The sequence below is a fragment of the Branchiostoma floridae genome, chromosome 11 (assembly GCF_000003815.2).
Source record: "Branchiostoma floridae strain S238N-H82 chromosome 11, Bfl_VNyyK, whole genome shotgun sequence".
In the NCBI taxonomy this organism is placed as follows: domain Eukaryota; kingdom Metazoa; phylum Chordata; class Leptocardii; order Amphioxiformes; family Branchiostomatidae; genus Branchiostoma; species Branchiostoma floridae.
The window spans coordinates 11,345,392-11,371,425 of NC_049989.1; the positions used below are offsets into that span (position 1 = coordinate 11,345,392).

Here is a 26,034-nt window from a genome sequence, read left to right on the forward strand (position 1 = left end):
AGCCACTGGACTAACAGGAAGACAGTTGCTACACTCACGTTGGGACACCTGCTGAGTCTCCTCGGACTGCACCTGTGTCTGCTCGGATTGCACCTGCTGCTGAGTCTCAGTCTGCTCGGATTGCACCTGCTGAGTCTGCTCGGATTGCACCTGCTGAGTCTGCTCGGATTGCACCTGCTGAGTCTCAGTCTGCTCGGATTGCACCTGCTGAGTCTGCTCGGATTGCACCTGCTGAGTCTGCTCGGATTGCACCTGCTGAGTCTGCTCGGATTGCACCTGCTGAGTCTGCTCGGATTGCACCTGCTGAGTCTGCTCGGATTGCACCTGCTGAGTCTGCTCGGATTGCACCTGCTGCTGAGTCTCGGTCTGCTCGGATTGCACCTGCTGCTGAGTCTGAGTCTGCTCGGATTGCACCTGCTGCTGAGTCTGCTCGGATTGCACCTGCTGCTGAGTCTCAGTCTGCTCGGATTGCACCTGTTGAGTCTGCTCGGACTGGGTCTGACTAGAGCTGTCAACAGCTGTGCAAAACGTAACATGCATAGCAATGGTTTATTGCTCCCATATCTTCAATACAACATTTTACAGCCATTATAGCACTCAAGCTGTAACGTCACACAATGCTCTATACTCATTGGCAAAGAACAACTGAAGTCATCTTCAGAGAATAACATAACAATCACAAACGAAAAATACAGACACACGCGGCTCTACAATCCTGCCTTCTTTCAAACTTCAATCGCAAGAGTGATACTTCTGTCTAATGAAACAGCTGAACTTGAGGATCAACTTTAGGTGTTATACTCACGTTTAGGCTGCTCCAACGGAGCGGCAACAGCTATTGAAACAATTGAAACGTGTATATCAGTGAATAGTGGCTCTCGAACAAACAATGCAATATATGAAAGCAGTAATTGCAGTAGTATGATGATCCTAGCTGCAAAATATGACAATGCCATCTATTCCCAATACAAAACTAAGCACATGACAAGGCTTTTACGACAAAGAGCTACAGATAACACGCATATCGAAAGTTAAGTGCATGTTCACTTTTTTTATTACTGGTACTACGACAAGTACAACTTTAACCACTCTAAAACTTAGGACAGCTCTGTCCCACCCAAGCGTTTTATCTGACATACCTAACAGGAAAACACTAGTACTACTTTTAGAACTATCAAATGATGTATGTAACAGTGGCAATGGCTCCATGGACTCTAGTGTATGGAGATCAAGTTGCAGGTATACTAGTACTTACGTTCAGCAGGCTGCTTTTCAGCGACAGGTGGAAACACCACGGAGCTAGTGACCGCTATAAGGAAATAAACAAGCAATACTTGCCACTAATACAGTATCTGAAGCAATCACAGTAACATTATGGTCTAAACTGCGAATACTTTTGTCAATAATAATGTTTTAGAGGAGCCAATGGCCCATAAAAGTATTGTCTCTGTTCCAATTCGAATAAAGTCAAAGTCATAGAACCATATGATTTCAGATTCCAACCAAATGTTGAACATAACATTTTGATGACCATGTATCTTCTTATTTTGTTCATTATCCTTCATAAGTTATAATATATCTGCTAAACCGTTTCTGATTTTAAGCCGGTACAAACTGATGATATCCTTACATTGTTGGAGTTATAAAGATCATAAAGATTACAAAGACCTGATCTATACATTTTTTGTTGTTGTAATTCAGCAAAATGTCAAAACGAAAAGTTTTCCAGATAAACTTACTCCTTTCACACAGGTCTCCCGTGATACCCTTCGGACAGGTACATTTAAAGCCGTTGACCAGATCCTCACAAGTGCCTTCGTTCTGACATGGTTTGTCCGCACAGTCGTCCACATCTGGTGAGTAGGTGAACATAATAGCGATAATTACATACAAGTACTTGCCCGTCTTTCCTCTGTCATCGATATATTAGCGAAATTGTATGAGACACCTCGAACACCTAGCTTGAGTATCATCCTGGTTAGTTTACCGGGCTCCCATAGACTATTCTATGTAAGCATAGATGATCATTTCTCTCTCTGTTTCTCCACACACATAAATATATATAGAGAGAGACAGTGATATAGATAGATAGGTAGATACCATTATCAGGTAGATAGAGAGAGAGAGATAAATAGATATAGATACATAGATAGTCAGACATAGATAGAGACCAGTGAATTGTGTGTTATATACATATAAAGAGGGTGTATATATTTACGTATATATATAGAGAGAGACAGACAGACAGAGAGAGTGAGTGAGAAAGGGAGATGTACCTAAATAGTGATACTAATATTATTAGATAGATAGATAGATAGATAGATTGATTGATTGATTGATTGATTGATTTATATAATTTGAATACAATAATATGGTTTTTAAGTTCCTCAGTAGATTTTCATCGTAATATAGCAATAGAGCCGGCATAAATCATGGATAACACAAATCTTCTCCATTGACAAGGAAAATTTCTACTTACTGAGTTCACACAGGTTCCCAGACCATCCCTCCAGGCACACACATTTGAAGCCGTTCACTTGGTCCTCACAAGTAGCACCGTTTTGGCAGGGGTCCTTCTCGCAGTCATTCACGTCTGTACGGTTAACAAGACAGTGTTCGTCCTTTAGTTTGGAATACTTAGATTCTCGCGAGAACTGGGTCACTCCGTGATCAAGATGGACTGATAGCCATCGCAAATTTGGTACGTGTGTTAACCTTTAAAAAGTAGTCACTGATTGATGAAATTTCTATTAACGCTGTACATACGTGACTGATGAATCTCTTCAACGTTAGAAAGACTCATATTGCATATGATGAAAGTACAAATTATTGAACAAGGAATCTCTTATCAAAGCATAACAAGGCGACCTCGTCATGTTCGACAATTCTCAGAATAAATTGTATTTTTAAGTATACTAAGTTCAACTGTTCGTAGCGATATCAGGCATATCAAATGGGACTCTACAGTAGTTTATACTGTACATTAATGATAAGTACCAGACTAGTGCCAGTATCCATTTTGATTATTGTCCTCCCATTACCGCACATTTACGAAAAAAAATGTTCCAAAAATAACTAATGTTTTACATACTTTGGGTTGCTTGCGTATGGCATTTCGACAATCACATGTCACCTTAGCTCTCCCATTAAATTGGCGAAGCAAATTGCATAGGGGTTAGCAAGAATGGTAGTAACTGTAAGGATAATTACTTGTTTCGCAGAGCTTTCCGGCGAAACCCTTGGGACAGACGCACTCGAAACCGTCCACCAGGTCCGTGCAGGCAGCGCCATTGTGACACGGCTGTCCGGCACAGTCATCGATATCTGAGTCAGATAGAAAGAAATATCTGTTCCTTAGTAAACGGTTGCAACTTGGAAAAGAACAATTACCAGTAAGGGAGGAATCGCGTCAGACATTTGAGTCGGAGTAATCATAGGCCACATATTGTACTTGATAGATGTCATATAGATAAATTCGGACAGTTTGCACGAGGAGTGAAGGTGGCTGTGTGCCCACTGGCCCACCCTCAACAGAGACGGGGGGCGACACAGACTTTCTAGCACTTTTGACCCCCTCCTGCAGAAGTGGTGTGTTCCTGACGTCAATGCTTGAGATAGAAGGGTCATTCATTCTGTGAACTATGTCAACGGAGTTCGTCCGAAAATATAAAGGAGTAAGTCCCTATAGTGTTGATTCCAGTGTTGGAAGTAAAGTGTTCGCATTTTGCTAAAACAGACAATGATGAGTCTTTTGTCGTTTGAAACAACATTTGCAGATAGTCTATTGTAACAACTCCACTTTGTTGCGTCAGCTGTGTTGATGATCATAATATACAACAACTCTGTACTTACTGAGTTCACAGAGGTTTCCCGAGTATCCCTTAGCACAGACACACTCGAAGCCGTTCACTTTGTCCTGACACTCTCCACCATTTTGGCAGGGATTGTCCTTGCAGTCGTTGATATCTGTGCAGAGAGACAAGTTAATTTTCTTAAGTGTATAAGGATTCTAAGTTTCCAGTAAAGTGGGCCAACACATGAGTACAAGAACTTGAACGCGGATACTGCCCATTCTATATAGTTTTGCTTGCTTTTTAGTCGATGTTAATGTCTGCTTAGCAATACAGATCGCGGGTTGATATGCAATGACTTATTAAAGTCTTTGGGTACGTATTGTGGTATGGCATTGTTACCTTTGCCAGAATGGCTAAGGTTATGTTTTCGGTTTGGTGGTGTGGTTCTCCCCGTTTGTGAGCAGCATAACTCGAGAGGACTTCGATGGATGCAGCTGATATTTGGTGGGTGGGTAGGGGTGTGGAAGACGAAGGTCGAGTTCGATAATGGGCCTCCTAGCGGCTTGCTAAGGTACTGCAGCAGGACCTGCATGCTTGATATGTCGCGTTCCGGACATGCTGCGGTCGTGATTTTTGAGCGTTAGGGAGCCCTTAAAGCAGGGAGTGATTGCTGCGAGTTTGGGCCCCCTAGCGGCTTTCATGGAAGTGCAGGCACCGGTTTAATTGCAAACTTTTGTCTGCGGACAGCATAACTCGAGAAGACTTCGACGGATGCAGCTGGTATTTGGTGGGTGGGTAGGGGTCTGGGAAACGAAGGGGGAGTTCGATAATGGGCCCCCTAGCGGCTTCCCTTGGTACTGCAGCGCAACTTCCGGGTGTGTTTTTCCATCTTCTGAACATGGTATGGCCACGAGTTTTGGGTGTTAGATAGCTCTTATGCTCAGGAGTTAGTAACATAAGTTTGGGCCCCCTAGTTGCCCTTATTCTTGGTCTACAGATTATTAAATCTTATGTGTACATAGCATGTATACACCCCATCATGTATAATGTACTGTCCCTATAAACAATTTTCTTGTAATCCTATCGTCTGGTTTATAGTGGTGTTGACCTCTTTTGCAGCAACTATGACCTTTGGGGTCACTTCTTGTCAATCTTACACTAGGCTTGGGCATGACGTATCCATTACACCCAAATATAGCCACAGTGCCAGAATGGCTATGGTTATGTTTTGTGCTTGTGAGTCTGTGTGTGTGTGTGTCTGTGTGTGTGTGTGTGTGTGTGTGTGTGTGTGTGTGCATAACTCAAGAAGCCTCGGATGGATCCAGATAATATTTGGTAGGTGGGTAGGGGTTGGGAAAACGAAGGTCAAGTTCGATAATGGGCTCCCTAGCGGCTTGCTAAGGTACTGCAGCAGAACTCAATTTTTTATATCTCATGTTCTGGACATGTTGTGGTCGCGATGTTTAAATGGTAAATAGCCCTTGGGGCAGAGAGTAAGTGCTGTAAGTTTTGACCCCCTAACGGCTTGTTTGGAACTGCAGCCGCCGATTTCCTTTCAAACTTTGGAGGAGAATAACTCGGGAACGTGTAGAAGGATCGTCATGATTTTTGGTATGTAGATAGCCCAAGTAACAATGTACATAATGGAATACTAATTATTCAAATCAACAGCTAATTTGCATAATTAATGAGGAAAGTTTATAAATCCACTGCATTTCATGATAGGACTTTCAAACTTGTCACATATTTAGATGAGAAAGAGAAAAATATCAACGCATATTAATTATGCAATTGACCTCATTTGCATAATTCATGAGAAAATATGAATGTGTTGACGGATCGTCATGATTTTTGGTATGTAGATAGCCAAAGGGAAGACTTACATGATGGAATTCTAATTATGCAAATCGACAGCTAATTTGCATAATTAATGAGGAAAGTTTGTAAATCTACTGCATTCCATTATAGGACTTTCAAACTTGTCACATTTGTAGCTGAGAAAAAGAAATGTCAATACATATTAATTATGCAAATGTTGATCTCATTTGCATAATTAATGGAAAATATGAACGTGTTGACGGATCGTCATGATTTTTGGTATGTAGATAGCCTAAGTAAAAACTTACATAATGAGATACCAATTAATAGCTAATTTGCATAATTGATGAGGAAAGTCGATAGATCCACTGCATGTAGTTGAGAAAGATGGCAGAGAGTAAGTGGTGTATGTTTGGGTCCCCTATAATGTCTTTTTTTGAACTGCAGATGCCGGTTTTGTTTCAGACTTTGAAAGAGAATAAGTCAAGAATGAAAGGATCATCATGATTTTTGGTATGCTGATAGCTTAAGTGATGCTTGATACAATTTGATATTAATAGTGTAAATAGGGATCTAATTTGTATAATCAATGGCAAAATTTTATGAACCAACTCCAGGCATATAAAATAAAATGTAATGAGTGACAAATTTATGTCTACAGACATCATTCTACATAACAAACCTGGTTTATTTGGCAAAGGTATGTGTTCGTGGAACTCTAGTTTTAGTTTTGGAGGAGGAACCATCAATTTGATACCTACTTGTTTCACAGTTATTGCCGCCATATCCAAGCTTGCAGGTGCAACGGTACCCATCCACCAAGTCTTCGCACGTGCCTTCGTTTTGACATGGGCTTTCTGCGCAGTCATCTACATCTGTAGGCAAAAAAGGAAACGAATATATCAGAGTTGACAGATGTTACCGTACCCATACTGCTTTGTGACTCTTCCAAATCCCACAGACAAACGTAGCATGTATAGCAATGCCACACATACACACACACACACACACAAACACACACACACACACACACACACACACACACACACACACATACACACATACATACACACACACACTCACACACATACACACACACACACACACATACACACACTTTCAAAGAATCAAATTGTCGCGCTTGCAATTATGTGAGACTTTACATTAGATATGTATGTGACATCAAAGATGGCAAGAATACTTATAATACAAAGAAAGTTAGACTCACTCGTTTCGCAGAGGTCTCCACCGTAACCCTTCGGACAGATACAGTCGAAGCCGTCCACCTTGTCTCTACATTCGGCGCCATTTTGGCAGGGTTTTCCGGCACAGTCGTCTATGTCTATGTCAAAATCAAAGTTAGCGATCTCGTAAGTTAACGTTTCATGTGTGTTTGTTTTTTCATTCTTTTGCGCAACTACTTATCCAGCATTTCCAGATCTCCCTAACAATGCAAAAACACGTTGTTTTTTTTACATGGGCGCGTTCATAACTAAACTACAGGATACCTCCCCATATTATTCAATCGTTGTTGAGCACATTTTCCCTAGATTATGAGCAAAAAAATGCCCAATGAACATACTATTAGGTTTTTTGTTTGTTCCAATTACAAACTACACTTTATCATTTCCCGCAAGAGTCACATTTTTGCTGTTCGTTTCCAACCGAACCACTCAGAGCCTACGACTGTGTACCTCCAACATAGCGCGCAATTGCCAAACATTAACTGCTAATTTCTTCAGTTACAAATAAACTTTTACCAATCTAACGTTTAAGATCAGTTGGGCTGACTAAAAGGAAATTTATCACTGCTAAAATTACTCGTCCGTACTGCCGTTTATATTATTTTGTCGGATCTATTTTACCCACTCGGAATGATACATGAATGAGACCTTAACACATAATTTCTTCGTCATATCCGCTTGGCCCTTCCCTGTCTGCCATTTTCCCCAAAACATGATAGGTGGCGCTTTCACAGCAAGCAGCCATGGTTTTTCAGTGAGTACATGTCAACACTCTTCAGAATTGATTTACAGTCTTTTTTACTTGCCATCGGGAGAGAATCGCAGTGAATTACTACAGAGTAACTATTCATACGTCTTTGGAGAACCGATGACTGATGGAAATAACTTTTTTTTGCTGAAAAGTTGAGCTCAAGAGTTGACGACAGCACTGCAAGTCGGGTTTTAGCGGAGACGGGGAGGGCACGTTAATATAAAACAAAGACTCCATGGAGCAACTTCAAAGTAACCAAACAAGCAACCCTGATGGCCCAGCAAAGATCTCCTAAGGCTTGGTAAGTGTTGAAAACCTCTGTTTTACCGTTTGAACTGCACAGAATGGCAAATTTTAACTTAGCGTATATTTCGCTCGGGTTACTACAGATCAACACAGCTAAAACATTCTGTTGATATAATAAGCAATAATCTGACTTCAAAACTATCTTTGGGGAATAAAATTGCACTTACTGACTTCACAAGCGTTACCGGAGTACCCCTTTGGACAGATACACTCGTAGCCGTTCACTTTGTCTTTACACTCGCCGCCATTTTGACAGGGCTTGTCTTCGCAGTCATTTACATCTGTGAAAACGACACACGTAGGGTAAAACATTTTAGAGAACATCGAAGAAGTTTAGGCATTCAAATGATAATAGTTGCTGAAATAACTGGATGGATATTGTTAACAGTCGGACGTTTCAGGCAGCGTCCACCACATTTCATCTTTGACCTACAAAACTTTCGTCAAAACCCCAAAAGTATGAATTGATATGCAAATTGAATAATTAAAGAGGACCAAAATCTTTTAGGGTAGAATGACTGTCAGCCACGTGTGCTTGCAGAAGTCATATGCGCGTTGTTATACTAATAATGATAATAATAATGGTTTATTCAGAAGTCACAGTTGCCACATTGCAGCCAATGGCTGAATTGCGTTGGAAACTTTCCAATCCATAAAACATTACACAAGTTAAAAATGTCGAAACAGGAGCTCTAAATGTACAGGTTAAAATCATTGATCAGCGAAGTTTAACATGAAACAAGACCATTACGGGCCATACAATTACAGGACATTTATATAAAAACTGTTCATAGAATATCGTAGGATAGTACATATATAAAACTTTGAGGCAAATAGTTCAAAACACAAAGAGTATGTGTCAAGCGAGGGCAATTAGGCGTTCAGTAATCTAGTCATGTGAGGAATAGCGCTGGACCTATATCTATCAGTCTTACAGTGTATAATGTCTAATTTCTGTGATGATCGAGTAGACCTTCCACTTATTTCCCCCCGAGAAGAAGGGAGAAGGTGTCTGAATTGCTCAGATGACTGCAGTGATCTGGCGAACTTCATGGTTAAGGCTTCGCGACGGTCTTCGAGTGTGGGTAGGTCAAGTAAGTCACATGCCTTGGTGTAGGACGTAAAGTCAGGTCCCTTAAAATGATTCTGCAGGCACGTCTTTGAACAGATTCGATCTTCTTACTGAGCACGCTGGGTAGTCCGGGGTGCCACACGGGGGCACAGTACTCAGTTATGGGTCGGATGTAGGTGATGTAGACTGTCACAAGATCTTCGGTTGGGAGGCGGAAGTGTTTGAGTTTACATAGGAGAAAGAGCCGTTGACTGGCTTTCTTATATATAGTGTTGACATGAGTGTTCCACTACAGGTTTGATTGAAGATGTATTCCAAGGATTTTCATAGATGTTACTTCTTGTTGTTCACATCTCGTATTGATGATAAATACTCAATATAACGTTAGTCTTGAATGGAGTAAAGAAAATGTTACATCTTGATATCGTCCGTTTCATGAACTTGAAAGCAAAAAGCATGCGCACAAATATCTGACTGGAGTTACTTGATCGTAACCATTGGCCCTTACGTTGATGATTTGTAAAATGAGTGCTTTGCATGTCAATATCTCTACTCAAATAAGATCCGTTGAATTTTCATAAATCTATTTCACAGATGATCCAAGGTTGCTTAACCTAGCTATAGCTTTTTTTCTGGCTTTTAGCCTAGCCGCATCAAATGAGTACTAACCTATTTCGCAGTTGTTTCCGGCGTATCCCAGCTTACAGACGCACTGGTACCCGTCAACCATGTCCTTACATGTGCCTTCGTTTACACATGGGTTTGCGGCGCAGTCGTCAACATCTGTTGTACAAACAAATAGTCAAACAAACAAGTGAACAAAAACTAGATAAAGTCAATACATAGTTGCTATTTTTTCACGTAGAAATGTGCTCGACTCTATTGATTATTAATTACTCTTGGCCAGTACCAAGTTCGTATAATGTAGAAAACAGACCACTTCGACGAGTACTAGTTACCAATGATAAAGGAAGTATAGACTCAGAGAAAAAGGGACGAGGAAGAATTAAGAAAATGAGATACTGTAATAAGACTCACTCGTCTCGCAAAGGTCTCCAGCGTAGCCCTTTGGACAGATACAGGTGAAACCGTTCACCTTGTCTTTGCATTCGCCGTCATTTTGGCACGGTTTTCCGGCGCAGTCGTCTATGTCTAGGTCAAAACCAAAGTTTGTGATTTGTTTAGTATAACTGTTACGTTACAACTGTAGTATGGCGCGAACGGCAAAACTGTAGAGCATAGTTAATTAGTTGCCAAAGTCATCGGTTCTCGTACTTTTGTTGTTGTCATTCCCCAAATTTTGCTGACTGTATAGCATAATCTATTCACTATTGCCAACAGTAATTCAGACATTTTAAGAGAGCAACCGTTGAGCTACCAATACCCAAAGTCCTTTTGCACGTTATGTATTTTGGATCCACTTTGACTTGATACTTCTTCATGTTCACATATAGATTTGTTCGATCAGCCTTAAGTTGTTTGCTATTAAATATTGACGCGTATACATGTGCTAAGAAAATGCCATGATACCTATACTATAATACATCACTGCATTTTTTAGTTCGTCAAGAGCAATGCGTTTCCAGTACGAAGCAATCCTGTAATAGAAATAGATCTAGAACTTTGCACTCACTGAGTTCACAAAGGTTTCCCGAGTACCCCTTTGGACAGACACACTCGAAGCCGTTCACTTTGTCTTTACACTCGCCACCATTTTGACAGGGATTGTCTTTGCAGTCGTTAACATCTGTGTAAAGAGAGTAGCATATCACATAGTGGACCTGGCTTGAACAGTATAGATATCATCAATATAGATGTAGACATTGATACATCGATGAGGCTTAGACATCCAGGTAATAGGATACGCCAAATAGCAGTTACTCAATAAACTAAATATGATTTTTAAAAAGTATATCTAGTTTTGAATTAAATTATATCCAATTGTATCCAGGTTCAATTTTGGAACATTATATCCAGTTGATTGAGTTACTGCAATTCGTAGCTATTGGTAATTTTTGCTTGACATATAGTCGGCTATGTGATCTACATAATAGCTTGCTGTATAAGACTGCATACTTATGCAAATCTATTATCACCATGATATATACATACATACTTTGTAGAAGGTTTGCTTTGTATATGGAAACTTACTTGATTTGTATCATTGATTGTTGTTCCCTTGCATGAAACCTACAGGCCTAGCCTTAATGTGCAACGAACTAGGTATATACAATGTACAATAGAAGCCAGTTAATTGCACAACGGATTAGCACGCACTACTGTTAACTGCATGGAATCCCCAAAACCAGTGCGGTCCAGCTAGATAACTTTGCATTGTTGCACCAGCCGGATAATTGCACGAAATTCACTGGCAAATAGGCCGTGCAATTAAGCGGCTTCTATGGTATTGGTATTTGGTATTGCTTTTTGACCGAACTGTTCATTGATTCAGTACCACTATTTTCAAACAATTGCCAGCGAAAGCTATGTAAGCCATGAAAGCTAGACATACAGCCTTGTGGTACGCTTTGAGTACAAGAGTTTCACAACTTTACACAATTTGTGAAATAGAAGTCAAAACGAACAATTCAGTACCAACCTATTTCGCAGTTGTTGCCGGCGAATCCGACCTTACAGACGCACTGGTACCCGTCCACCATGTCTTTACATGTGCCTTTGTTTTGACATGGGTTAGCGGCGCAGTCATCAACATCTGTTGTACAAACAAACAAACAAACAAATGAGAAGGACTCCCGTTTTACACTGTTGGGTAAACGATAATGGTGCTATATTGCTCTTGACCAACAATTTTACTAGGGGATCAATAATAAAGGAAGTAGTCTCAAAGAAAAGGTGATACTTGGGCATAGCGATAATAAAATTGTAACCAGACTCACTCGTTTCGCAGAGGTCTCCGGCGTAGCCCTTTGGACAGACACATTCGAAGCCATCCACCTTGTCTCTACATTCGGCACCATTTTGACATGGTTTTCCGGCGCAGTCGTCTATGTCTAATCATAAGTGAAAATCAAAGTTTATGATTTGCGTAGTATGGTCTGTATGGTCTGTATGCACATTGGCTAAGGTCAACAGTTGTTGTCGTTTTGTTGTTGTTTTAAGGTTTTACTCGTTTGTCTCGTAACCCCTTCTATATGCCATAATTATTCACTATTACCCTTGGCAATTCAAACATTCTAAGAGTACAACCGGTAAGCTACCAATGCACAAAAGCATTCTAATCTATACGCAGTAAATCTTTTGTACATGATGTCTTTTTGGATCCCACTTTGACTTGCTTCCTTCTCCATGTTCACGAATACATTTGTTTAATCAACAAAGTGTTTGCTAAAGTTAAGGTTCTTTAGGGCAAAGACCATCATACCTATAAACATGTCACTGCATTGTTTTAGTTTGTTGAGAGCAAGCATCTGGCCACTAACAAGCATCTTGACCACTAACAAGCAATCCTGTAATAAACATGGCAATCAAATGTGCACTTACTGAGTTCACAGAGGTTTCCAGAGTACCCCTTTGGACAGATACACTCGAAGCCGTTCACTTTGTCTGTACACTCGCCACCATTTTGGCAGGGGTTGTCCTTGCAGTCGTCAACATCTGTAAATCAAGATAAGTATCAGTAATAAGTCCTGATTCGAACAGTGCATAGAGTCAATAAAGTAGAAGTCATTGATAGCTTTAAAGAAGATCATGTGCTTGAAATACAGTCGACTACGTGACCGAACCGTTGGTTCACTACAAATCTACTTTGCAACAATTTCCCGAATGAGCTATGTTCTAGACATACAAAGAATTTACACAGTACCAGTTGTAGAATAGAAGTCATAGCGATCAATTTAGTACCAACCTAATTCGCAGTTGTTGCCAGCAAATCCGACCTTACAGACGCACTGGTACCCGTCCACCATGTCTTTACATGTGCCTTCGTTTTGACATGGGTTAGCGGCGCAGTCATCCACATCTGTAGTACAAACAAACAAACAAACAAATGAAAAACACTCCCGGTTTAAATTGTCAGTTAGACGGTAAAGGTTCTTGACTCAATATATTTCTCTATAAGAAATTTTAAGAAAGTATCTCAAAGAAGAAAGTGATAATTAAACATAGCGATAATAAAATGATAATCGGACTCACTTGTTTCGCATAGGACTCCGGCGTAACCCTTTGGACAGACACATTCGAAGTCGTCCACCTTGTCTCTACATTCGGCGCCATTTTGACACGGTTTTCCAGCGCAGTCGTCTATGTCTGTGTGATAACATCAACATTCGATAGGGAGTAGAAATATAGCGTTAGTTATGTATCTAGCTTTTCTAGCATCATAAAATAAAAATGTGTCTTCCATTTGACTTTTACTTATTGCCCTTCGTTGGAGAGAAGAAAACTAGTGGAAAGAATCATCTAAATTTATTTTCATCGTGATACAATATTTTGATGTCATCTGTTGTTTGCCATTTTACTGCTAGGTACCATTCTTCAATTAAACACCACCTCTTTCTCAATATATAAGACAAGAAAAAAAAATTTCATACTGTCGTCTATGTCTACATAAGAATCATGCATTTCTCGTTTAACATTTGGTACAGAGTAAGAATGAAGCAGAACACTTGTTTATTTAAAAGAGGGCATATACATAGTCCATGTTGCGAATCTTTGATTTATTGTACGCGAGTCAGATTCTCAACGTACAAAACTACTCGAACGAAGCGACTACTCGAAGCAAAACTGTGTCAAATGTTACTTACTTAGCTCACACACGTTGCCAGAATACCCCTTCGCACAGATACATTTGAAGCCGTTGACTTGATCTTCGCATACCCCGCCATTTTCACAAGGATTCTGGCTACAGTCATCCACATCTGTGAATATTGATTGATGCTTGTGTTAACGCGCAATGTGCTAATGCTTGTTTGAAGTTTGTTCGGGTATCATACGGTGATATACGATGAAATATATGCTTGTAAAAGCCGCTTAATTGCACACATCATTTGCGAGCGTATTTCGTGCAATTATCCGGGCGGTGCAACAATGCAAAGTTATCCAGCTGGTTTTGTTACCCCGTGCAATTGACAAAAGTGTGCGATTATCCGATATGAAGGTTTGACATCCAGGTAATAAGATAGTCCAAAATATAGTTTACTCCAGCCACTGGATATGATTATGGAAACGGCCAGACAGCTGACAGCATTCACTGTCTTTCGTCAGTTACATTGTACTTTGTACTGTTTTACACGAAATATAAAATGTACTATAATAATAATAGTAGTATAATAAGTATAATAATCTATGATTATTCGCTGTATAAGGTTATAAGGTATCATAATATAGATAATTGAAACCTGCTATAGAAATATAGCGATCTGAGCGCAAGTTGTCTCATATCCAGTTGACGTTGCTTTAGATACGATGACTTAAGATCATGGTCAATTCTGTATGAATACCACAACGATTGACCCAAATGAAAATATAACTGAATAGAATTTTCATCAAGCAGTGACTACGTTTTAAAGGTAAACACACGTACCTTCAAATTTTTAATGGCTATCAGTCCATCTTGCTCACGGAGTGACCTAGTTCTCGCGAGAGTCGCGACTGGAGGAGACCTAGTTCTCGCGAGAACTGGGTCATTACGTGAGCAAGATGGACTGATAGCCATCGAAAATTTGAATGTACGTGTGTTTACCTTTAAAAAATGTAGTCACTGCTTGATGAAAATTCTATTAACTGTGTATATACGTGACTAATGGATATCTTTAACAATATTAATGAAGTGCTTAATGCTTTACTCACTTGTTTCACACCTGTCCCCGGTGAAGCCCAGTTTACAGATGCACTGGAACTTGTTCCCGATGTCCTTGCACTCGGCACCGTTTTGACAAGGATTCGGAGAACAGTCGTCAATTTCTGGAATTCCAATAGATATAGGAGCCACTCAAAATAACCATACACCATGTATTGTGATCAACTTATCAATGAAAAAACACCAGTCGAAGCCGATTATGCACGTTATTTATATTATGAAATAGTGGAAGAAAAATACATCCTTATCGTGATTTGATATTTATCTTTCTGAAAGAAACCACAATACGCTAGAATCATTATAATTGTGCTTTTGTCACGAAAATGAAGCATAGAAGAGTGTAGTAGTATACACACATTATGCACATAATATTTTCACTGTTTTGTGCGTTTCCTTGCCTTTTGTATAAAAGTTTCCGTTCCCATAATCTGCCCGGCCGTGCACCAGGTGGGTTTGGAAATGCTAATCAAGCAGTGCGGAGCCGGCAAAAGATACGAGATAAATGTGCATTTACCTGAGTTAAAGAGGCAGTAAGTCAGTAACGAATGCAATGTTTACCTGGCTGAGCTTTTATCGGAGCAGAAGGAACCGGTACAGGAACTGGGACTGGGACAGGGCTTCCTTTGCAGCCTGGAGGACAGAGAGTTTACAGCACACAAGCTGTTTAGCTTTGGCTCAACACATTTTTGAATTTAACCTTGAATTTACCATGGGGAACATACAGCTAGACACGAAAGCCTCTTATGGCTGGGGGTGACTTGCATCCACTGTACATCACTTGAGTCTTTTTCCTTCTACGTAGTGCATTCAACTTTAAAGACATAGATATGAAGTTTCCAAATGGGTGGCTAGATTATGCTGACAATCGAATATGGTGAAAAAAGATGACGCATGGTCAATTTATTACAACAATCATGAAAGAAACGAAATACGCAGTGTCAAATCCGATAGAATTTACGCTATGCATGATATCAACGGAGCAAGTGTTAGATGTCATCTCTTCTAAAAAATGTCTTTTCGAAACAGACATGACTATAGATAATACAATACTTAAGTGATTTTTCATTCCTAATGATAACTTTTTTATAATACACAAGTTGGTCGTGCAGGAGATATACATTGTAGCAGCGCTACGTTTCGGGGGGGGGGACGTATGATGTGTAACTTGGTTATGATGTAGAGCATGTTCTAACCGCATGGTGGCGCTGTGCAGCACTTGTGGCAGCACCCGTCGTCCCCGTGTCCTCCGTACACAGAGATCTGGTTGTTGATGACGTTGATGGCTCCTTGGCCGTCGGTTCCTGAGGCGTGTGTTCAAGATACAAGTGATGAGTTTTATAGACTGCAGCAAATAATATTTTCGCTACAGTAACTGTAAATGCATTCAAGTTAGCGGGAATTTAATTTCGCGGTAACGAGAAAAAGGACTTTTCGCGGTGGTTTTAAGTTGGTGGTAGCGCCATGCATTTTAGTCTCTTACTGCCATGAAAAAAATTTCGCGGTGGTTTTAAGTTCGCGGTAAAACAGCCACCGACAAAACCGTGAACATTAAACCACCGTGAAAGTTTCTGCATTTACAGTTTTGCAACGATTACAATGTAGCTAGATGACTGTGTATGGTCTTGTTCGGAAGCAAGGTTGAGCTGACATATCCAACACAAAAACACGTACTCGTACAAGTTTTCGACTGCCTAATTTTAGTCTTTGTCAAAGAATGAACAACCCAAGGCTTCTGTGACGTTCCATTGGGTTGGTCATTCTTCGGTAAAGACTGGAGTTGGATAGTCATAAATTTGGGTAAGTCCACTTTTCATGTTCAAGGTTACAGTCAAACCTTGATCCAGATAGCCTATAGAAACACTGATCAAATTTCAAGCTAAAACTCTTGTATCTTGCAGTGTAGTGTGCATTGTCCATTGAATTGAAAGGGCATGGAACTCCATTTATACTGATATGCTCATGATGAAGAAAAATGAAATGTTTTGCACCATTAAGATACATTTGCGAAACAAGGGACTGAAAGTATAAAAGGACTAAACTGGCTGCACTCACCAGTCTTTCCGCCAGGTGTCGCCCCACCATCTGCACCGATCTGGATGTAAACGCCTCGTTTTGCAGAATCGTCGTCACCGGCTGTTAACGTATTAACGAATTAGAAACTTCATTGTCGCAAGAAATAATACAGAGACTTTCGCACAGTCAAAAAAGAACTATAGAATAGAAATGCAAAATGTATCTAAACATCCTACTAGCTGACGACCCATAATAGTATGTTATCTTTAGCTTTATAGTATCTTTTCTGATAACAAAGCAATCTTTAAGGTGTTATCCTATTTTTGGATTGTGAGTGTTGTCACGTCTAAAATATAATATAATAATAATAATAATCTTTATTGCAAATTCATGCCCGAGGGCTAATTGCATACAGGGTAAGGTAGTAGTCGTATACATAAACATACTTAACAAAGAAGGGAAATGATAAGCATAGAGAAATAAAAAGGGAATAACGTCTAAACTAAATCAATTTCTACTTTATTTATAAGCTAATTGATGGGTTTGACTTCTTTTCCGTATGCAGTAGAAGATGAATTGTCCAACATTTTCATATATAAAGGGGTTGGACGACTTAAGCAAGAAGATGGATTTTTGTTCGTCGGTAAGATTATAAAAGCTTGGGAAATTTTTGTAGAATATAACCTGCTCAAGACATTGGATGGCTTTATAAATCTAGATCTCTTGTACTAAGAAACACAGACATTGGTAACGAGAAATCCTGATTGATAGAAGCTTTTAATAGTGTCAACTGTAACCTATATCCGTTCTTTTTAAGACCAAGGTATTTAGGGATATCAAGTCGACGGATTGTGGTTTCAAACTGCAATATTTTCAAAATAGTATGATTTTGAAACCATCGTCCGTCGACTTGATATCTCGAGATACCCCTTTAATTAACACAACGGATATTGGTTACCCCGCGAATAAAGGTGTACTAACGTTATATCCAACATGAACCTCCCCCAGTACATGGTATTTAATTGACACTTACCACGTGGAGCCAAGCCAGTGCAGGTACCAAGAAGCAAACAGCCTAGCCATGAGATAATAGAAAACAAAGTAGTCAACACACCACACTTCACGCTGTACGATTTATGACGGCAAATGATGGTTGTCTATACAAAACCTTTACTGAAAATTCACATCCACAATGCAGCAGAAGAAAAGTATATTCAATCAAGATACGGAATGTATAGCAATGTGTAATTTGATTTTGCAGATCCTTGCCAGTGGGCTAATTGCAGGTAACATAAGAGATTCAAACAGACTAAAAACTATATCACAAATGTCTACTCTGGTCTAAAGCTAGTAAAAGCTAACTCTAGAACCTGTGTTATTGGGTTCGGCTTCTTTTTCAAAGACAGTGGAAGACGAAAGATCCCACTTTTTCTATTATGTGTGGGTTATGTGATGTTAGAAGGAGAACTGTTTTCTTTTTGTCAGTGAATGTGAGGAGGTTTGGGTGGATTTGGTGGCCTCTCTCTTCAAACAGCTCTTGGGTAGTATGTAACAAATAGTAGGTAACGTTATAATAGCCAGTAAACGTATTGTCTTACCTTTTTTGACTTGTTCATGAGGTTCTCCAGAAGACTCTGGTATAGACACGATTGGTAGATATTCTGGCAGGGAGATGGATTGGTCATCTGTATGTGGCAGAAATGTGAAAATAAACAGGTGCTTTGAAAACAGATGTCTTAAATTTGAATGAAATCATTATGGTAAAAAATGATGAGGGCACCCACTGCAGTGTGAACTGATTACATGTAGACAGTAGCGATAGAGGAGTTCGGTGTAAGTATCGGTCTATTTTTGCTAAGCCGATATGGGAAAATACAACTCATCCTTGGGACCTACTTTCAGGTTACCTTGTCTGTTTCTTATGATAAACTAAAGGAAGGTCACACAGAAACTAGAACAAAATAGTTGACTCATTAGCAGCAACCGCGTCTTGACTTTGTCTCTCTTTCTCCATACTCAGTTCATGTCAATTCTTAGTTTATGTTTGAACAGTGCTATAGGTTCTTCATTGACTGACAAAAAGGTAGTTCCTACCCGAAATGTCTTTCCGGTTACATATCTAGTTTTCAGTAGCTTGAGTAATCATATATTGCGTTACAACTGAAAATGTTAGGGTGCCTAGGTCTAAAACGAAGTCGGTTATCATCTTTTTTGTATTTCAAAAAGTCTTCTTAAATGTGTCTAAACTGACCAGAAAGTTCCCTGAGACTCTGATCCTCCCCCTCCTCAGGGTCCTCTAGGTTGGTCAGATGTACGGTCACTTTGTCTCCGGACACCTCCTGGTCAATCGCGTACTTACTGTCTGTTTGAGAAGAAAAGAAGAAACAAAACTTTCAATACGGTACTTTTCCATCAGCATTGCCTACAGATTAACTGACCACTTTGTCTCCGGACACTTCCTGGTCAATCACGTATTTACTGTCTGTTTTAGAACAAAAGAAAAAAAACTGTCAATACGGTACGTTTCCATCAGTATTTGCCTTCATATCAACTAACCACGTATACATACATACTGATTTAAAATGGGGTTCTGAGTGAAGTATATAATCGGTTGTATTAGAGATACTTGTGTTTCACAGACCTTTGTCATCATCAACTGAGAGAAAGACAATAGTCCTTCAGGACAAATATTAACAACAGTTGAGGTAGCATATATTTTACATTCTGATTTTGAGTAACATTCATGGATCGTCAACCTTTTCTGTATAGATGTTGTACATCCTGTTCCTTGCGATCTACGGCTTGTTTTATGTAAACAGCACAGTAACAATACAGTTGAAGCCAGTTAATTGCACACCGCATAATCGCACAATTCTGTTAATTGCACGAAATCCCCAAAGCTCATGGTGATGCAGTCCAGCTTAATAACTTCGCTTTGTTGCACCATTCGGATAATTGGACGAAATATGCTCTGACAAATGGAGTGTGCAATTATGGCGGCTTCCACTGTACTACGTTGTACGTAAAATAGTGTCCTGATGGATCCAAGCTTCACTTACCAGAATCACTTTCTTCTTCATCAATGGCTTCAAGCATTCCTGCTACATCGATCATCTGGTCATCGTTGACATCTGGTAAAGAAGAAACAAAACGGATTGAATACAAATTTTCCAATATAGACAGAGAACAATACATATAATAGAACTTGGTTTTAAGTCATCTTTTGTTTGCAGTCATCAACGTTTCGTCCTAGCAAATTCACCAATTGTACTTACCAGAATCACTTTCTTCTTCATCCATGGTTTCAAGCACTCCCCGTACATCGAACATCTGGTCATCGTTGATATCTTGTAAAGAAGATGCAAAACGGATTGAATACAATTTTCCAACGTGGACAGAGAATAATAGAACTTGGTTTTAACTTAACATTCTTCCTTTATTTGTAGTCAGCGTGTTGCGATCGCAAATTCACCAATTGTACTTACCAGAATCACTTTGTTCTTCATCAATGGCTTCAGGTATTCCTGCTACATCGAACATCTGGTCATCATTGACATCTTGCAAAAGAAGAAACAAAACGGATTGAATACAATTTTCTGCATAGACAAAAGAAACTATAACATCTTTAACATGATACCTTCTCTTATTTGTAGTCAAAAACGTTTTCGCTCGCAAATTCACAAATTGTGTACTTTACATCCATTTCAGAAATAAGACTGCTGGGAATGTACTACAGTCGTGGAGGGAAAGAATAGATAGTATACTTGCAACTTTCAGTAGAATTCGAAGCACTTATGGGGCCAGTAATTAAGATACATAGAATAAGTCTCTAAACTAAGAATGTTTCGGTGAATATATTTAACAATCAATTGTCATATTTTTACCATTTACAGGTTAATAAGGTCTATAAAATTACATTAGCAATAGTCTTACCAAAAGTGTCTTCTTCGTTTCCCCTGAGGTCCTGGATATGTCCCTCATCTTTAGCCACCTGGTCCTGGACGCCATTGAGAAGATCCTCGATCTGTTCAATGTAGATATCCTGACCCTGCAGGTCTCTTCGCACTGTTGGCGACAGAAACAACATTTTGTAAGGAGTTGGTGCTTTGATCTCAGGCTGCAATGACATAACATGTGCGCCATGAGGCGCTTTTGACAAAATTGATCCGCGATCTGTGCAATGTAGATATTCTGGTTTATCAGGGCTCTTTGCACTGTTAACGACAGAATCATCATTTCTTCAAACTACAATAGATTTTTTTGTCTTGGATTTGATGCTTTGATCTCAGGCTGCAATACCATATTTTTTGTCAAGAGGCGCTTTTGATATAGCCCCACGCCTCGAAGTGTCCTGAGTGATCTATCTAGTATAGATAACCTTTCGACGAGGTCTTCTTGCACTGTCGGTGACAAAACAACATTTCTTCAAACTACAATTATTATAGATTCTTTGTGAAGATTTAATGCTTTGATCTCAGGCTGCAATACCATAGCATGTGCTATGGGGCGCTTTTGACATGGCCCTATGGCTTCCTGTGTGACATCTTGTCTGACAGTTGTCTTGGCAACTAATGAGCCAAATGAGCCAAGTCAACATTATTCGATTTTGTGATTATTTTAGTGAAAATGGTTAGAGGTTTCAGGTAAGATGGTAAGTTGATGGCCGACTGGATATGTTATTTTTGATTACAAGTTATGTCGATTCTATCTTGTGCAACTTTAACAGGTGCTCAAAGAATGTTGTCTGCATCGCTTGAGGCTTACAGTAGACTACTACAATCCCTACCCTTTGACCCATAAGTAAGGTTGGATGCAAATGCATTCACTTTACCGTTAGTATGTTAGTATATCTTCACGAGGTAGCATCTTTGCGCTCTGGCACTCATTTTTTTCATACACAACCACGTGCACATCTAAATATGAATGAATATGTTTTGTATGTAAGTATTGTATAAGATTCTCCCCACGCACGTGTTTCTTCCAATGATGGTTTCTGAAATGTGCCCTAAAGGAAGGACCACCCCCTTACATTATTCGATGTGTCGGACCGTGACAGTATGAGAAGAGAGAAGAATGCTGTTCCTTTGTTCATAAGAGATTCACCTATCGAAGTGGAAAGACGACCTAGATTTCATAAACAGATATATATGATGGCTGTAATGTAGACTGTTTATTTTGACTACAATACTGTAATGTACACTTACGCACACTCTGTGGTTGAATTGGCATTGTAGGGTAAGTTTAACAGGACATTTATCAGCACCCTGTCACATTATCCACGATCTTCGGGCGTATCGATGGAAGATCGGCCATATTTAAGATCGACAGAGGGTTGCGCGTATTTTGCACCTAAAAATCGTCCCTGTAACGTACAAGCCATTCATGTACCTTGTACAATTGTTGTGCAATAAAGTTATGATTATAAGCAAGGCTCGGACGATCGCCGCAGAATAGTCGTCCGATCGATTTTCGCCAAATATGACAGGGGTGTAATCACGGTCGTTACTAACTTCTTTCTCATTGTAATTTGCTTTATGCTTCTGTGTACAGCTCTGACCATCATTGATTGGTATGATCTTGTTAAAAGACTAGTCAGTACAGTTTTTCTCATTCCTTTTTACCTGTTAACCCTGGAAACTACAACGGCAAAACGTCTAATCTAAGATCGCAAGCTAAGCCCAACAAGGCAACCTTACAACAAAATGCAGTGATACCAGGGTAGAATGAGAAACGAATTTGTAGATGCAAAGGTAGTACTTAAATTTGAGGATCTTTTGCACATTTTACGCCAAGGGAAGGAGTAGTGGATTAATGTAGAAGTCACCAATAGGAACGCCGTACTTTTCGACTGTGCATATTTGGTTATGTACGCCGTCTTCTTATGGGTAAAACCCGTATTCAAGTAGGGTGGCAACCTCGTTGCAACCGGGCTGCGACTGCACTGCGACATCGCTGCGACTAGGCTGCGACCGAGCAATTGACACAGCGCTCAACGAATTCCGTTGATAGAAAACGATCTTTTTTTAACACCTGGTGAGTTTTGCCATCTTTTCGGTTATACTTTTATATCTCGCATAGTATTCTAATTATGAAATCAAGGGTCACAAAAATCCATTTAGGTGGCCGTGCAATCGTAGGGACATCGCAGTCTGTCGGATTCGAAATTCGGGTCTTTTTCTCCGAAGCATCCCAAACCTGTAGACCTTTTACATCAGATCATTAGATTTCAATAATACATCTATTCGACCAAATGTAAAAGTTGATGCGACGATTATGTGAGGTAGCCAACCATCTCAAGAATAATTTTTCAGTCAGTAGAAGTTTCATATGTTGACAAAGAGTAATTTCTGTGATGGAATACAGCACTCTTATCATTGTCAGAAGGAATTGATTTAGGCCACACTGACTACATTTGATGGATAATCCTCTAGAGACCGGTACCCCACACCTAATGCACGAGGGCGAAACAAAGAAAAATGCAGCAAAAAAATCTTCTAACCCACAGGACTAAAAATACAGTACAGACTTGGTTTGTTTTATGTGCACCTCCAGTAAGACTGTATAAGACACAATCCTCTCCATTTAAATAACATTTTATTATCATTCTTGTTTACAGACGGTAAAAGGTAAAAACCAATACGTGTCTGTATCTGTATCTACGTTGTCGGTATAACCGCCCTTCGGCGAAACACACCAGCTTCGCAGGCACGCGGTGCGGCAGCAGCTGGTTATATTACACCGAGCGATCCGTCACACGTAACTTTTGCACATCTATCTGCAAGTGTTCTTTAAAACTATCCAGAGAAAATGCCCCTACTGTGCTTTGGTGATGACAAATTCCACTCTACGATAGTTCTGGGAAAATACGAATTTTTTAACACATCAATCCTATGTTGGTAATACTGGTTTGTATGTCCGCGGATGTCATCCATAAAATCAAATCGTTCTGGCCTTATATAGGAGAGGCAAATAACCTTGAAACTGCTGTGTGCTAGTTTGGTTAGATGTAGACAACATGCCTTTGTAGCTAAACAGGTCAGTCAGAACTACAGTCTGACTCATGCGAGCAAAAGGTCAACTATTGGACAATAGATGGTGGATGAAATATGATACGCATAACCTGTCCCTTCGACTTGATTTGCATAATGTGTTTTCTTCGTAAAAGGCGCAAAGTATCATACAGAAAGTTTTTATTTTCAAAAATCAAACATACAATTCCTGTGACTAACCCTAACCTTGTTACAAGGAACGCCTCTTGTCAGTTTAGTGTATTCGCCTAAGTCGGTGTTGTTTTCTCTCTTCGCCTATCTTTTACACGCTGTGATTTGCCTTAAGGGGGGCACCTTTCTTTTCATACAGACACCGATGTTGTCTAAAATTTGTCACGCCCCTTTATGAGTCAAGGGAGGTCAGTACTGTCTTATTGTACTTCTAATTGTAAGAAATGGGCAAAATTATATCTTAACGCAACTGGATGAACATATTGCCCCTTGGATATACATGTGATAGAATCCATATACAAAGAAATCGTCAATTTAGTCATCATTTGGTTGATATCAAAGTCTGGTCTCGCTGTGTTTTAGCTTTGTCAAAAAAGGTTTTTCTCGTGTCTTAAATGGGAAACAGACTATACAAAAAACTTAATCTACATTTATGAATTCCTTTTCTTTTTTGTACAAACGTCTGGGATATGATTTTTTGGGGGTATTTTTTTTGTCATTCGGAGACGTAACTATGCTATCGTTCTTTTAAAATGTTTCATTGACAGACATCAAACTGTTTAAAAAAACCAAGAATATGATAAGACATTTCGCTTTAAAGAACCCAAGTCCATTCCTTCAATTACATACAATGCAACTTGCAAGCAAGGTACACACTAAATTCATAGCCCCAACAATGACGCCCACTACCGCTTGTCAATTCTTTACGTAACAAGTACCAGTATGAATCTCAATCTCAATCTCAATCTCAATAAAATACTGGACAAGGCCCTCAATTAGAGCATCACATCCAGGTGAGGTGCAGGTCCGTGCGGCCGGTGGCGTGAGGAAAAATAAAGTGCAACGTGCAGGAACCAAAAACAAAAAGGCTTGTGTGTGACTATTTACATGGCCGCAGGAAATCCCGACTTACAACTGGGAGTTGGGGTGGCCTATGTGTTGGACCAACCCCAACTTAAAACTAGCAAGTGTTGGAGCTGTAACGATATGTGATGGTAACTTATTCCAGACACTTACTGTTGTTGGGAGGTAGCTGTTTCTGTAAATTTCGGTCCGGCAGGAGAGTGTGTTAAAGCGTAGTGGGTGTCCTCTGGTAGGGTTTATATTCCTAGTTATGTAATGGTGTATGGGTATAGATACCATTCCGTGGAAGGCCTTGTAGAACAAGGTTTAGCCTGAGATTCAGTCTCCGTCGGGTCTGATCATGATAGGTACATGTTTTGGACTCTGATGTCACAATTATTCATAGACTTATAAAGTTATAACACGTATATACAAAGGGAACAAAACTTGTCGCAGTATGCGGCTAGGACCTGGTTGGTGGGGGAGGCTCCATTTAAACAATATAGTTCGATGTGCTGCCGCACTATATACGTATAACGAAATGGGTTCGTCATTTTAGGGTTAGGTCCCGATTCCCAACCCGGGGCCCGGCTGGGTAGCTTTTGGAAAGGAAAAATATGATAAGAGAGGCAACAAAACACACGGAACGTAAGAAAATAGTCAGGAGCATAATTTGTGTGTATTCCTGCCAGTGGGTAAACACCTACTTTTTTGTTTCCGCAAACATTCCGGCCGGGCCCCTTTTTAGAAATGGAACCCAAGCCTTAGAGACACCATTGTATTAAAAACAAGAATTAGCGTAATCGCTGATTAGCCATATATGATACCAAGGACGTTACCCTAAAAAAAAAAAAGTTACCTGGTCCCGAAGTGACGCAGACCACGGCAGCGGCCAGAATCACCACTAATTGTGTTAGAAGCCCCATCGCTGTCACTTCTCCCTACGGCTGTGAGTTGTCCAAACTGCGGCAATTGTCTCAGCGCGCGAAAACGAACGTCTCTACTGCCCTGTAGTAAGGAGAAAAGGTGTCCACCTTCCAACGACTGACACTAACACCGCACCCAACGTCTATCCGTGACAACTGGATGCAGCAGAGCGCCGGATAGACTAGCGTCCAGCTTTCAGCGTGTGTGATGGAAGAGTGAGCGCAGTAG

At 40.0% G+C, this 26,034-nt stretch overlaps 1 protein-coding gene across 37 annotated transcripts in view; it reads right to left on the reverse strand.

The window, feature by feature from the left end:
* The window catches only part of LOC118426042, a 40,795-nt gene extending 14,761 nt beyond the window's left edge, over positions 1-26,034 (reverse strand). For 2 of the 37 annotated variants that reach the window (XM_035835286.1, XM_035835285.1), the window contains exons 1-32: positions 25,739-26,034; positions 20,750-20,881; positions 20,302-20,373; positions 20,092-20,163; positions 19,876-19,947; positions 19,068-19,178; positions 18,415-18,501; positions 17,850-17,891; positions 16,856-16,936; positions 15,997-16,104; positions 15,362-15,433; positions 14,794-14,907; positions 13,749-13,862; positions 13,138-13,251; positions 12,851-12,964; positions 12,487-12,600; positions 11,883-11,996; positions 11,585-11,698; positions 10,619-10,732; positions 10,024-10,137; positions 9,655-9,768; positions 8,081-8,194; positions 6,841-6,954; positions 6,374-6,487; positions 3,853-3,966; positions 3,211-3,324; positions 2,480-2,593; positions 1,740-1,853; positions 1,256-1,309; positions 806-835; positions 442-518; positions 39-72 (exon numbers count right to left, since the gene is read on the reverse strand). In XM_035835286.1, coding sequence (XP_035691179.1) covers positions 39-72; positions 442-518; positions 806-835; positions 1,256-1,309; positions 1,740-1,853; positions 2,480-2,593; positions 3,211-3,324; positions 3,853-3,966; positions 6,374-6,487; positions 6,841-6,954; positions 8,081-8,194; positions 9,655-9,768; positions 10,024-10,137; positions 10,619-10,732; positions 11,585-11,698; positions 11,883-11,996; positions 12,487-12,600; positions 12,851-12,964; positions 13,138-13,251; positions 13,749-13,862; positions 14,794-14,907; positions 15,362-15,433; positions 15,997-16,104; positions 16,856-16,936; positions 17,850-17,891; positions 18,415-18,501; positions 19,068-19,178; positions 19,876-19,947; positions 20,092-20,163; positions 20,302-20,373; positions 20,750-20,881; positions 25,739-25,805 — 3,049 coding nt within the window. In that variant the 5' untranslated portion in view covers positions 25,806-26,034. Of the gene's footprint in view, positions 1-38; positions 519-805; positions 836-1,255; positions 1,310-1,739; positions 1,854-2,479; positions 2,594-3,210; positions 3,325-3,852; positions 3,967-6,373; positions 6,488-6,840; positions 6,955-8,080; positions 8,195-9,654; positions 9,769-10,023; positions 10,138-10,618; positions 10,733-11,584; positions 11,699-11,882; positions 11,997-12,486; positions 12,601-12,850; positions 12,965-13,137; positions 13,252-13,748; positions 13,863-14,793; positions 14,908-15,361; positions 15,434-15,996; positions 16,105-16,855; positions 16,937-17,849; positions 17,892-18,414; positions 18,502-19,067; positions 19,179-19,875; positions 19,948-20,091; positions 20,164-20,301; positions 20,374-20,749; positions 20,882-25,738 lie in introns of all 37 variants that reach the window. The other 35 variants (XM_035835284.1, XM_035835281.1, XM_035835259.1 and 32 more) reach the window with 31 other exon arrangements.